Source organism: Gallus gallus, chromosome 4, assembly GCF_016699485.2.
Source record: "Gallus gallus isolate bGalGal1 chromosome 4, bGalGal1.mat.broiler.GRCg7b, whole genome shotgun sequence".
NCBI classification, from domain to species: Eukaryota; Metazoa; Chordata; class Aves; order Galliformes; family Phasianidae; genus Gallus; species Gallus gallus.
Genome location: NC_052535.1, coordinates 77,970,788 through 77,985,808, shown reverse-complemented (window position 1 = coordinate 77,985,808; position 15,021 = coordinate 77,970,788). Strand labels below are relative to the sequence as shown.

At 38.1% G+C, this 15,021-nt stretch overlaps 1 protein-coding gene across 3 annotated transcripts in view; it reads right to left on the bottom strand.

Annotated features, from left to right (window-relative positions):
- Window positions 1–1,071: 1,071 nt before the first annotated feature.
- SLC2A9 (solute carrier family 2 member 9) overlaps window positions 1,072–15,021 on the bottom strand; it is a 107,731-nt gene continuing 93,781 nt past the window's right edge. For all 3 annotated transcript variants that reach the window (XM_046940740.1, XM_040699483.2, XM_420789.8), the window contains one exon: window positions 1,072–4,439. In XM_046940740.1, the coding sequence (XP_046796696.1) occupies window positions 4,182–4,439 (258 nt within the window). In that variant the 3' untranslated portion in view covers window positions 1,072–4,181. The remainder of the gene's footprint in view (window positions 4,440–15,021) is intronic.

The following is a 15,021-nucleotide window of genomic DNA, read 5'->3' as shown; positions in this document are numbered from 1 at the left end:
AAGAAAGACAGTTGTAATGACTCAGGTTATGCTTGATTGCTTACTGAGCTGTGATAACTCGATTACGAACCCAAGCACCAAGTCTTTGCCATGAAATTCACCTCTTCACAGGGTTCACTCTGTAATAACATCACTTGCAGAGTATGGGCCCAGAATGGAACTAACAGCTCAGTTAACATAACAGCTGGAATCTTGGAATTTAAAAACCTGTTTCACCATTTGGGTCTATATAGTTCAGATTTTTAGATTGCATTTCAGATGCTTTTTCTGGAATTGGGCTGAAAGAAAAACACGGCAGGTGTCTCCTAATCATGCTTTACTCTGATTTGTTCTTCCTGCTGTATGAGGTCATGGGAGCTGTAATAGTTTGCATGGTGATCTCTGTAAGGAAAAGCACATAAAAATAGTCAAAAGGAAGAAAGAACATTTCAGTTGTTTTGGTGGTTTTTTTTTTTTTTTTTTTTTTTTGCATTTGAGCCTGAAGATGAAAATTCTCCCATATGGCTGAAATACATCTTCCCCCACTACAAAGCAGATCCTTGTGGAGAGAAAATTGGCTTCAGAACCCAAAGTATGAAATTCAAGTTTTATGCATATTTGAGATCTCGAGTTTTGCATATCTCTGTACCAGAAAGTCATTTGACTGAATTTCACATCAGAAAGTAGAGCTTTAGCAACTCAAAATTACTGATAGCAAATGGCAACTTTCTGCAAAAAAAGGCCCACTGGATTCAATAACTCTATTTCTACCACTAGCCAGTTTTAATCATTTCCCCCTCACTGATGCCAGTATTTTTATTTCCACGGCCTAATATGAACATATGAAAGAATAAACTGTGGAATCTGTCTTGGGAAGCAGAATATAAGTAATACTCCATAAAATATACAGTTTCAGGGCTGGATTTTTTTCCCCATAATTCCCAACTAGCCAAAGGCAGAGTCCAAATTGAGTTGAGTCATTCATATGAAGGGACGTACAGCCTTGTACTGGGACATACGGAATGTTCAGAGAGCTGAACATGGACAGCTGAGGAGATTCAGATTTAGCCATAAGAAAACTTCCATCACATATTTAATTCCAAATATTTATTTTGCTGTCTTTGTGCGTGGACATAGCTGATCATGCACACATAACCCACCAGTGATGCTTGTACAAAAGAACACCACGTAACGGTGTCTCATTGAAACAGAAGAACTGAACCTGGCCCCACACAGCACCACTGACAAACACATGGCCGCAGACAGTTTGACACATTCAACAAGTAAATCAAACAGCACACTGGTGATATTTTCTGTGTTGTCCTCTCATTGCTGGAGAAGCAATAGCAGCATAACATTGGAAATAAAAAAAAACATTACCAAACAACTTTAACAACACAAAACTCTCTTCAGGGTCAGAGATGAGAAGTTATGCAGTACCTGCACATCTGCAGCTTCCTCATGAACTTCCACACCCTCAGGCAGAGGAGACAGCAGCGACTTCCTTAGCCAGCAAGTAGAGCACCTGCACCAGTGCACATCTGGAGGCTGGAACTATTTGCAACTGAGCCATGGGCTGGATCAAAGGGCAAAGGAGGGGCAACTGCTGTCCTATCTGCAGTCACTGTCTGCAGAAAGTGTGTATCTGGAGAGTGTCTATCTGGGCTATGGCAAGAGATGGGCATGGGGGACACAACCCCTATTGTTATTATTACTGCGCAATCTCCTGAGCTGCAATATGAAATTCTACTGAACATCCTTTTATCAACATGTTTGATAGCTGGGCTCCAGATACAACTGTAAGCAATTGTAAGATAATTTTATCCTGTTGCAGAAGCCCAACTGAACTGCTCTATCAGGCCAACATGATATTTTATTGAAGTTATCTGATAGGCATTACTTGTTGATAATGTTGCTGTAATGCGCATCAATGAATAGCACTGAGTGCTACATTTTTCTAATTGTAATAATAATGGATTCTAGTCCAGCCACCTCATCTCGGTCAGATCACATCATTTCATGTCAGGAGCCCTAATTGCAAAGTAATTTTCAACCTGAATGAGAGGGCCAGTCTTGCCCTACAGTCAGTAGAAGAATTTCTTCTGGAAATGGTCTGCTGGGGTGGTGTTCGAGATCATTTTTTACCTAACCACCACTTAACAATCCTCATGTAACATGTGGTGTAGGCAACAAGAGCCACCAAAAAAACACATATCCATTTGCTACGTATACAACTTTAGAAGGGGTTATTGAAGACGCCTTTCTTCATTTTTCTATATAGTATTTGATTTGCTTCTATATCTCATTATCAACCGGTATAGTCCTGATTTACTCAGTTTCTTAAGAGTAGCACCAGTATCCTAAATCTGATTCTCCATTCTTAACTCTCTTCCTTACTTGTAACTTTTTTTTCATCTTACCTGTTGCTGAATCTCTATCCCAGTAAAATAGCATAAATCCAGGCATAAAGTCTCAGAACAATTTTCTTTTGTTACCCAGTGGTGAAATTGCCCTATTAGGTAATCTACGCTTACAGTGCGTGCAGCAAATATATCACAAATAAATAAATCACAGTATACCCTATACATCATTTAGAAGTAATAGCTATCAAGATCTCTGATCTTAATTTACAGTACAAAACAATAAGCAGCTTATTTGTAGGGAAGTCTGAACAGAACAAGTAATAGAAGGGAATTCTCCATTTATTTCTCTATCTATTTATGAATATATGTATAGTCATATATACATTTGTATTTTGGATATATATGAGTATATACATATATATATATTAAAAAATATCCCAAATTTATGAACTTATGCATTAGTAAATATAACTTATGGAAGCAGCTGACTCTACTTAAATGCTGCACTTGCTTCCTGTGCTGTACTCCTCACAGAGAGTAGCACTAAGACTTACTGACTTTTCAGATGAAACAACAGCTATTGAAATGCTTATTTACACCCTCAGCATCCAAGTTACTCAAAAAGTCAAGAAAAAACATTATTATAATTATAAACTGAAAATAAAAGTTCATTAAAAATATCCTAAATGAAAGGCAATGGATCACCTACCACCTGGCAACCTGCTGAGTCTTGCTATCATGACATTACGCAGACCTTGAGGCCAGTTTTAAAGAGCATTAAATAGCTTAGAAACTTATAAACATGGAGAAGGTCCAGGGCTTCAGAATTAAGCCCAAATTAAATTAATGTCCAGGAAATAGGTTCTCAAGTTCCTTTGAAAATCTGAGTGTTAAATGATGTTTATTGAGTCTCAGGGAAATTTTGGCTCCTAAGACTTGTTTTAAAAGGAACTTGAAAAAGAGGAATTGGTTATCATTTTACACAAACAGAAAATAAGAAAAAAAACCAACCCCAAAGAAAAATGAACAACAAAAAACACCCTTGGGAAGCTTGGCATTTGATTTTCTTTTCAATGCTACACCCTAAAACTACCATCGAAGTACCCTTCAATATGAGGGTTAGATTCCCTTTCATACTAAAAATTCTAGAAATAATCTTAGAAAAATATGTGTATCTATCTCACAGAAATGCAGTGCCAGCAAACTCAGAAACTATAGGAAAATGATAGATCACAATTTGTGGGACAGATAAAGAAACCCCTCAGGCCCTGCAGCTCCCCAGTTATGAAAAGCTGGGAGGTCTTCATAAGAAGGAGAGAAAATCCAAAATAGCTGGAGAAGGACTGGAAGGTTGGAGGAGTGTCACCTGTTTTCTTTTTCCTCGCTTCTCATGTGTAGGCTTACTGACTGGGAGCAACGCAAGCCAGTCCCATTTCAGGTTGGCTCACATTGATTCCTAGCAACCCTATCCCTGCTGGCACTCCTTCCCATTCATCTCCTGCCAGGTGCACACACACCTCACCATCAGCACACAGCAGTGCCTGGCCAACTACTGCTTCCCACAGCCAGTATGCTTCCCCACGTCTATATTCCTCCACCCCACTACTTTGCAGGCATTCAAGAAAACTCTGGCACTTACTTATTTAAACAGCTGCTGCTACTCTGCCTCCAACTTCCCCTACATCACCCTAGCTGCTAACAAGTTCACCTGTACTCGCTTAAAAACATATTTGAGGAGGAAGTAGTTCATGTTTTCACATTAAAAATACAATTACTATAAACATACTCAATGAAAAGAACACATTTTTCCCCCAGCCACCCCAAAAGACCATCCTTGTTTTACACGATTGCTTGTTTTGCTTCCCCATTGTCCACTGAAGAAGTGAAGTTTGATTCTTGCTCGGCACTTGATTTCCTCTCTTCTGGGTAATGGTTCATTTCTTGCATTTCCAAGGAGACTTTATTTCTTTTGGCAAATGCATGGCTGATCTCGCTCAATGTCTTGTTCTTTGTTTCAGGCAGGACAAAAAACAGGTAGGTTGCTCCTGCAAAGCAGATGGCAGCAAACACGAGGAAGCAGTAGTTTTGCAAACCACTCTGTGAACAGAAAACACATGGGATATGGTCACCGCATGCATCAAGGCGAAAAAAAGCCAAAAGAAAATCAACATCAGGAATGGAGTGACAGTCCAAGTGGGTGGTATGGAGCAATTTTTAAGCAAGGACAGTAAGTGCTGGCATTCACTGCAAGTCAGAGTGCCTTAGAAGTTCACAAAAATGCATGAATCTGCAGCTCTTCCAGCACCAGTGGCCCAAAGACGGAGCAACAGGCTGCAGGCAGAGGTGCTGGGAGGCACCAGGCTGGGGCTGGGTGCACAAGGAGCAGGGGGAAGCAGGGCTTCTGCTGCCTACACAGCTTGACCCAGCCTTGCACTTGGGCAGTGCTGATGGAGATAAGGCAGGTTTGTCATCAGACTGCTCTGAACACAACCTCTCAATTTCTAGGTACAAAAAAGGAGGCATGCTTTTGCAATATCTTGCAGCTGTACATGACACACGAGAAACCTGTCATAGCCAGAGGCATCAGCGTCACAGATGTTACAGCTCTGAGATTTGCAAGATAAACAAGGAGGAAAAAAGGCAGACATTTCTATCATTTCCAAGGTTACAAGAGCTTCAAGAAGAAAAAAATCCATAAAATGCACTTCTTTCTTGCTAGAGATGAGTGTAAGAACTACTATCCCTAAATCCTGAAGAAATTCAAAGGGTCCAGGATCCCTGTACCTGTTTTCGAGCTCCTTCCTTTCTGTATTAATTTACCTCATTTTGTGCTCTTAAAGCAAATGTCTAATGAACATTTCTTACTTGCTTTAATTAACAAGGGCAAAATTAACAAAAAGTGGCATCTCCAGATCCACAAATAAGGCAATCTTTCCACAGTGCCTTGTGTGAGGTTTTGAATACTGAGCATGGGGAGAAATTCGTATCTCAGACACAATCTGAGGTGTTTGACTGGAGGAAGCAGAATGCTCCATCTTCTACTCATTGTTGGGGCAAATCTGAAATCTCTGTGGAAAATAACAACAGTTCATAGTCAACACTGGTCAAAATTTGTGGTTGTGAGTTCCTGGACATACATATTTACAATTGCCATTAAATGTATATATGTGAAACAATCACAACAACACTAAACAATGACATAACCCCAACTTTCCACAAATTTTCTACTACACGTCCACTATCATTAAATACCTCTATACTATAGGGAGGATAAGGAACTCTAAGGGGTTATGCAATTCCTGGGGCTGTTTTTATGTTTCACTTGCTCAGTATACATAATATCTAGCATGGAAGAAGAATATGAAGTTATGTGTGGAATAAGGAAGAAAAAAAAAATAAACTTCTGCAACTTCATGGCTGCCTGGTCACAATGTTTTCCATGGATAATTCATTACCTAGTTCAGCCCCTCGGCTCCTGACTGTAATAGGTAAGGCTTGAAAGTGCATCCTCTGAAAAGCTGCCCATGGACTCTTGAAATCACTGACACATTTTTTGTTAAATCTTAGAAGCGCAAACTCCTGAACAACCTGACAATCACAAGCCAATGAGCACGGGTGATGAGGAGGAAAAATATTCTGGGAAGGAAACTGATATGGCTTTCAAGCTTATATAGAGGCAGAAGCAAATGAATTTAGTAGACAGGAAAAAATAACTTCACAGTGCCTCATAAATCATTCTGTCATGTTAACAAATCCAAATTTTGCATCTGGCTTCTCTGCATGTGAAATTACTGTTCACTGCAGTGGTAGGGTTCCAATCTAGAATTATGTTTTTCCCATTTTAAGATGTTCATTGAACTAGACTTTCTCCTTGATGCAAGCAAGCCATTGCACTTAGCCTGGCCACCAGTTCACTGTGCATCTTGGTATTGCTGCCACAGGTTTCTCCCAGTTTTGTCACTCCTGATTATTTCTTTGCTGACCATTATTTGCATTAGTGTTTATTAACTTCTTTGATTTGTGCTAACTGAAACCTTTTCTAATTGCACTGAATACTGTCATGACTGCACAATTTATTTGCAATTATTTTACATAATATATTTACAATTACTGGTAATAAAGTTACTGTCCTTAATTTCTGCATTTCCTTTTAGATATAGCCCCCAGGGGCATCCAGATGAAATTTCACAGAGAACAAGATAAAAAGTATTCCTTCTTATAAATCCTGCAAATGAGTTCTGTAGGAAGAGACCATTACTTTGCTCTCCTCATGTTCAGCAGGATGGAGCCCTAATTCCTGGAGAGGAGCACCACAGAGCAATCAGAAAATGATTGTAACTTTTCTCATGAGCTAGTGTTCAGTCATAATATTTCTTTAAAACAGGCTATCATTTTACACACAGAGAAAAGAAAAACATGTCCATAAGCCTGTGTAACTCAGAGTTCAGATAATATCTTCTGAATCTGTGTCTGCAACAGAAGAATGTAAATTACATTACCCATTATAAGCATGAAATCTTCTATCTGCACTGCACACTGATAAAGGAATTAAGACAGAAATGCAGAATAAAGCAGAAGGTAAATATCAAATCTTGAATCCTAACTCAAAAGAAACCTTTAATGGGACATGAAAGGGATACAGCTCAGCCTAGATTTTTAATTCATTTTTATCTTTTTCTGATGTATTCTGAATTGATTGGCGCCAGAGGGAGGAATCAATGAATGGATGATTATATCTGATGTTCCTGTCAAGAGATGCTGAAGGTGGGGCAATGTGCTGAGAAGAGTGTGAGCACCGAGTTACTCCACGCTCATTCCAAGGGAGGTCTGATGGACTGGAGTGGAAGTAAAAAAACTGGGGAAGAATTTCAGTGTAAGCCTTTGGTGGCCATGCAAAGCACAGATACTCTGCAACTCTGTGCACTTGGCCCATTGGGTGTGGTCTCACGATCCTCTACTGACATGCATTCTCAACGACATAAGAATATTGATAACACACATGATAAAATTTGAAAAGTTAAATATGTTTCTATACATTTGAACATAATTTCACTAATTACATGGGATAGAAGCATGTATTTCCATCTGTTTTCCATTATTTCTTCAGTGTATCCTCCTTCATGAACATCTGAGGTTCAAAGTTGCCAAATATTTCAGGTGGTTTCCTGAATAACCAGCGCTCCACCTCTTGAGAGGCTTATAGTTATTCATTCAGAGTCAAGTTCAGATACACAAATGTCCCTGAAGGACCATGATTTCCATGGGCTATGGAAGGCTACCTGCCTTCCTGGACTCCCAGTAGAGGGTATGAGAAGAGCAGACATGATTTTTGCTGCCATCTCTCCAGGAGAGCAGCTTGGATATCCCTAGTTAGTCAGTAGGCTACTAAATCTTCTTCAAAGTAGACTTAGAGGGAATTTTTCAAGGATGCACAGGATATTTTAAAGTTAAGAACAAACTTTTAAACTCATCACCTTCTATTTTCATATTGGCTTTCTAAGGAGGCTATTTAAAACCCAGTGTTTCTATAAATGTCCTGTCACTTGAGTCTTGAATTACACTTTTTTTTTATCCTCTTCATATTTCTGCAGCTGATCAAGGCCCTGTATTCACTGAAAAGTGGGAAATCAGGAAACGATTCATTTAAGACATGCATTTGATTACCACAAAAAGGAATTAACGTCAAAGCACTTAAACAATTCTGCCAAATCAAATCCCAAGCATGGCAAATCAAACCTGACTCAGACAGTAGCTTGTAGCTCTGTAATTAAGGTGTATGAATAAGGAAGTGCAGACAGCAACATCTTTTTAAACATAAAGCTCAATGTATTCTCAGATTATATAGGGCTGATTTTGGCATTATGCAAAATGTATAGGCTTTTCCCCAATCTCTCTTTAAACAAAATGCTAAAGAATACTTAATTTTTACCATTGTGACTTAAAATGCTCAGAATGGATGAACAAAAGAGCTTTTTTTTTTTTTCCTAAGCTAAAAAGTAAACAAAAGTAAATAGAAATCCTAGCATTAAAATGATGAGCTCTTTAGGGTTTATAAAACAAACAAACCAACAGCCAACCCAACAGAAACTCCTCCATATTTGCTCCTCAGGCAATAGATAGCTATTTACTGATTTAACTCGTTTTATGATAAAGATTAATTTCTAGGCACAACTGCTATATTGAAAATGGGAAAATTTATATTTCCTGGTCATATACAGAAAATAAATGCACAAATGAACAAATTCTGAATCAGATTTAGCAAGCTCACCAAAGAAACGTTTTTAAAACAGTACTTCTGACTCCCAGCAAATGTCAGAATTTTTTTCCAAATGTGATACCAATGTGATTCCTTCCTACTGAACTATCTTTGTAGGCTTTCACTACTCTTGGAAACATTATCCAGAAACAAATGTGTATCTAGACAATGTATTTCAATTTCCATTTGAGTTTTTATTTTCAGAACAGCAATATTTTATGAACTCTGCCTGATTTCTCCATCAATTGCTGCTGAGTGTTAGATAGGGACTTCCTGTTCTCCATCTTTGCTTTCTTATTTGCTTTTGCATTTCATAATAGTGAAGTCAATAAGAAAATAATTTTCAATATAGTGGAGTTGGGGCAATCGAAGAAAACACATACAATATCTGCCCTAAAAGTTCAATTGCAAGGTTGAAAAAAGCAGGAAAGATTCCTTCAGCACCATCAAAGCTTTAAGTGGAAGGCAAGTGTATCCCTTTATCTTCCCAGTCTCTAAATTCTCAACTTGAAATGTCACTGCACATTTGGCACTGGCAATGGAGGCTTGCATTTGGAGGTTATCATGAAGATTAGAGTCAGTAGCAGTCAAATTGGATATTTGAGGTAATGATATCAAACAATAATGGTTTGACGCCTTACTAAAAAAGTCATCAACAAAACAGTTATTCATGTGGATGTTTGGTCTTGTTCGAATTCATGTTTGAATGAAAGCAAATGGATGAGAGAATTTGTGTCCTTTGCCCCTTGTCCTCAAGATCCAGATATAATTTAAGGTTCCACTGAAGGTGGAGGACAATGAAGAATGACAGAGCTCCCACATGAAATGTATTTCATTAAGTAAAAAACAGAGCAATTTTCAAAGGCATGTACTGCAATTTCATCCCAAACTCTCATACATTTATTACCTCCTCATAAACATAACAGATCCTTGTATTCTATACTTGAAGCAGCTTGTTTCTAATTAAGAGCATTTTTTTTCTCTTTAACCTCCTGACAGCCTACATTTCATTTTCTTGTCTTTGAGGGGTACTTCAGCCACTTCCCCACGGATACATACACTGTAGTTCACGTATCAGATATAAAATAACTTAAAATTACTTGACGGAGAGAACCTGCATATAGACTTCTGTGTACACATTTGTTATTGAAATTTTTGTACTTCTTAACAGAAAGAGTCAATACAAATTATTACACAGTTAGGAAAATCTTTCTAGATAAATGAATAGAAATCTCAAGTGTAAAAATAAGAGAGAAAAAGGGCAGAAGTTCAGAAGAGCCTCCAGTAGGAACTCACAAGTATAACTTCAGTGAGGGAAATAAATTAGCTTCTGAAAGGGGGAAAATAAACACACACATAGGTCTTTGTATCATAGTAATAAGCAATCTGAACAAGCTGTGTGACAGCAGCACTCCATATTATACTGAGCTCCATCTGGATCACAGATCAAAGCACGATATTTTTTCAAGACACTGTAGTCAGTGTAAAGATAAAGCTGAAGTTTACTCAGTCTCGAGCTAGTGATAATTTGTACTCTGCCTCTTTCAGATCTCTATTTCTAATGTAAGTTAAAAGCTTACATATGAAGAATGCATATGAAAATTGAAACAGTATTGTCTTTGAGTTCTGTGCTTAAAAAAACAGCTAGTGAAAATGTTCATTATTTCAGGGATATGACCTTCCACACACCCATTTGCTTTACTTTCCTGTCACCTCAGTAGTTGCCTCTGCCTTTCAGCATCAGCATCTGGAGCACCAGCCCTAACCTCCTACACCAGAGGATCAGTTTCTCATTTATTATTGAGGCCTGCCTCACATCTAGTGACTTATCTACAGTAAAAAAGCACAGCCCTTTCCATTGCCAGAGAGCCAGAAAGGAATTGCAGAGGTTGTTTCTGACAGTTGCTTGTTTCTCCAACCTGAAGTGTCAGCAATCAACTATAACTTAAGACTTATATGCAAACCTTTGATAAGGTGTGAGCATTCATCTCTCAGATCCACAACACAATATAAAGTTGTTTATCAACATGCCTCAATCTACAGTTTCAAAGAAACAGCACAAGAAAGTACATGTTGGTAGATAAATATAAATACTATGACTTTGTAAAAACAATGCTTTTTATAACCAGACAAAAAAATCAAACTGCACACTGGTGTTTATTAGTCCCTGAAAAAATGAGATATACTATGCTATTGCTCTGTCAAATGGCTGCAGAACACCATGCAGCTTGTAGAAGTATTGCCTCAGACATGCTGCAAACATGCTACAAAAGAATGAGAAATGTTATCCATTTTGAGATAATGCAAGCTTCTCTTGGGGCAGAAGTAAAAGGGGAAAAGTCACTGCAGTCCTCAAGGACTGCACGTAGACCTGGGAAGATGGAAAGATGGTAAATGAATCCCATTCAAGTTCTCTTTCTTTTTTCTAGGCAGCTGCAGCAGCAGTTAAGTTCTTCTTTGTCATTTAGACAGGGATCTACATCATTTCCTAGTACAACCATGTGAAGAGGTTTGAAGACCTCCATCAGTTGCTTCCCCAGCACTTCTCAAGTTTCAAACTCTATCTTTCCTTGCTGTAGGGACGCAGGCCCACAGTGCCACAAGCAAAAGCCTAACTCCACCGTGGAGCAGAGTCAGGTTTGCGATAGTAGACCTGTAAGCACATCTGAATACTCCTCTGTGATCCCTGGTAACTCCTCGCATCCCCTTATCTTTATTCCTTTAACATACTTATTACAAAACCGTTAGCATGGGATATTAATAGAATCAAGTAGGAAACGCCAAGTACATTCATGGCTGATAAAAATGACTGTTTTCCTTCATTCCTCTCTGAATTACTTCTGTTTCCACTATGTTATTGGGAAAGGAAAGTGTGTTATTCTACAATGTAATTTAGTATATCCATTGAAAGATTCCAATTTCAATAAAATACACAGAGGTATTTTAATTAGTATTTTTTGAATATGCGCTCCATATATACCATGACTGTAGCACCTTAAAAAAGAGACTCTGCAGTCCTTCTTCTAGACTGGAAAATTATTATGACAGAAAACTTCTGCAGCAGAATATTGCTTTAACATGTAGTCTTTAAGTGCCCCATAAAATTCTAAGAGAAGAAACTGAAAAATGAATTAAGAATGCATCAGAATATAATGAAAAGAGCACAGTCACTTGTCATGTCCTGAAATTAGCTGCTAATTCTTAGTAATTCTTTGTATTTTTACAATACTTTAGAAAAACAGCACCTTTCCCTAGATAACGTGTGATTTAATGTGCTGCTGACCTATCTTGGTGCAGAAGGCTGTCACTGAAATCCTTTTTGAAGAGTAACAGCTGAACATTTGCTGAATACTACCAGAGCTTTTCAAGCATTTTTCTTCTGCTGTAGTTTGTTGTTCCATCTGCTATCTTCAGCTCATCGCATCTATTTCCACACATGTAAACACTCATATTTCTTATTTACTATGTTGTCCTGTCCTTCACAATCCAGACTTCCTGAGCATAGCCATTCCTACCAGCTATCATTCACTCTTTACAACAGATTCTTGAACCACAGGCTCCAGAAAAGTCAGGAAAGGTCCCAGGTTTTCTATCCAGCAGAATAAAATAGAACAGAAGATTTAGAGAGGGGATGCCAAAAAATGCCCACAGGTAATAATTTTAAGACTGGTTACATTAATAGGTGTGTGCCTGTATCTACTTGTGTATGTACAAGATTTGGATTTTATCCATCTGAGTGTTTGGGAAACAGTTTCTGTTTATAGATGTGCCTGCGAGAAAGCGAGAGCAGGAGGCTCACGGGCAAGTAAGCATGTTATTTAGCTATCCATCACTCCTCTGTTTAAGAAGTTCTTCATTAACTCAAGGACTGGAATAAATATCACACAGAAGGATGAGCTCCTTATGGTTCATGAATAACTTACAGAAATGCCAACACCTGAAATATATTCACTTGTGCTCTTCAGTCAACAATTAAAAACCTATCAAAACCTTCACTCTCTTCTGTTCAGCAGAAGATTAAACAATTTGCAACAAAGCATCTGATAGGTGAAGGGTGAAACCTGTTAAATTTACTACAGAAATAGGTGCAATGTTATATTTATCACTGTATAACTAATTGGTAAGTTTGAAAGCTACATCAGACCTTCAGTGGTAATCCAGAATTGCAAACACAAAACACACACCAGTGCAATTAGAAAATAGAGATGCAGAAGTCAATCAGTCACTTTGAGGGCTGGTAGCTTAAGACAAAAAAGAATGCATGAGTTCCTCCGGTCAGGTTTATTGGTTGGGTTTTTTTTTGGCAATGAATCACTACTGCCACAGGGAAAATGATCTGTTTCCTCTTATTATCCATAAAAGAGAAAATATATTAAGCAGCAATAAGCTTTCAGAAGGATGACTAATATAACCTTGAAGGCCTTCAGGTTAGGGATCCCTCAAATTTTCCTGCTCAAGTTGTTGTGAAATTCACAAGGTTTCCTCTGATAAGTCCGAAAAGTTTAACACCTTCTGATCCTTCTGAAATGAAGAAACTAACTGATCTTTTCTCTGTCTTCTATCATTCACAGTCAGCATTTCCTACTTCACATTTTTTCTCCAGGTGGAATAGTTTTAGTTTTGCTTTCTTTCACCTCATTGACATGTTTCTTGTTTTCTCCTCTAATTCTCTGTGTTTTTCAAGATTATGCAACTCAAAGCATCATTACATTATTCCTACGATTCCCTCATAATTTGCAGGGAAGGAGCAATTGCTGCTGTCAGCTCACTGTTTTGGAGCTGGGATTCTGCCACCACAAACTTCAGCAGTGGCTACTGATGTAACACAGCAACAAAAAAAAGTTGAAAAGAGCCTTCTAAGCCACTTGTGTAAGCTTAATGAGACACTTCCTCTTATTAAGGCTTCAAATGTCAATAAAATCATGGGAAACCAGGAACACAGATGCCAGGTAGCACATTCCTATTAGTAAGGTAGTCTCAGTCCTTGATGGACACTTGTCTGCATGTCTTTTGTATGTCTTCTATAGATCTCCAGTGATGGTCAAATATTTGAAGTCTGTTTTATGACATCCCTTTTGTTCCAGGTGTTAAGGCTAGCTTAGCAATTCCTCAAAGAGGATCTGTTTCATATTCCTAGCAACTAAATCATCTGGAACCAGGAATTACACTAGGAACACACAGAAAACTAATGCTCTGAGTTTGACATGCCACATTCATGTATTTGTTATGCTGAATTACCCTGTCAATATCATAAAGAATTTAAAACTCCATTTCCATCAACACACACTATTTCAAAATGCAGAAGTGAACTTCATCAGTAGGGATAACACCTAGCACTTCTCAATAATTGTCTCTGAGGCAACTTCAAATCACATCCATGCACTACAAGCTCAGCTGTGATACATGTTCTGTGATACATGAGGATTATTTGTCTGGGTGATCAAGATACCATGATGCAAAGGCTTATTTTAGATCTCAAGAAACTGTGTATTTGGAGGACTCCTTTACAATTTTGAAAATGATTTCATGTATTAAAAGGTCACATTTTCAAAGACTGACCTGACAGAAACAAATAAAAGAGAACTGTTGCACTTTTACATGCTTTCCAAGTAAGGCCTCCAAGTAATAAGGTGCTTTAAAACACTTTTTATAGGATTATATTCACATAAAGGATCATGGATAATTTCTAAGTCTGAACATCAAAAACATAATACAGGGCTGAAGAAATAATCCATATTATCTATCATGACAGTGACACAGGCCCAGCTGCTGCCCTGTATCCACATCAATTAAATCATCACAAACAGGAAACGGGGGGAAAGGATTCTGTTTTTAAAGGAGTCTGAGTTCGTTCTTGGTTCTACCAGCTACTACAAGCTTTCTTGGAGCTGCTGAACCCTGAGCATTTCTGCTGGCTTCTCAACGTAGCTGAAAATCAGACAAGCCTTTATTTAGAACTTACAGGTCTTTTAAAACATTCCACCAGATACTGTGGAGGTATTAAGGACATAGTTCAGTGGTGGGGTTGGTAGTGTGAGGTGGTTGGATTTGATCTTAAGGGTCCTTCTCTAACTTAAATGGTTCTATGAAGTGAAGACATGAGGAAAACGACACTGCTGAGTAGCACTCAGTGATGTTTGATATTGCAAAAGATCAAGCTTTATCTTGAACACAAGTCTAAAATAGACCTAAACCAGATCTCTTATAATTTCTCTGTATGTATCTCATGCAGCAGTGATTCTGCAATAATTTTATTTTACACTAAAGCAATTCAATAAAATGCACAGTTTGAGACCTACTGATCACACAGTATCAGATGTTCTTGTAAATTCATTACATATTAGTCGTCATTTTAAGCTCAGTTCTGATTGTTTGCACAAACAATGCTTTAAATAGGCAACAATGAGTGTTGGAATAGTAGCT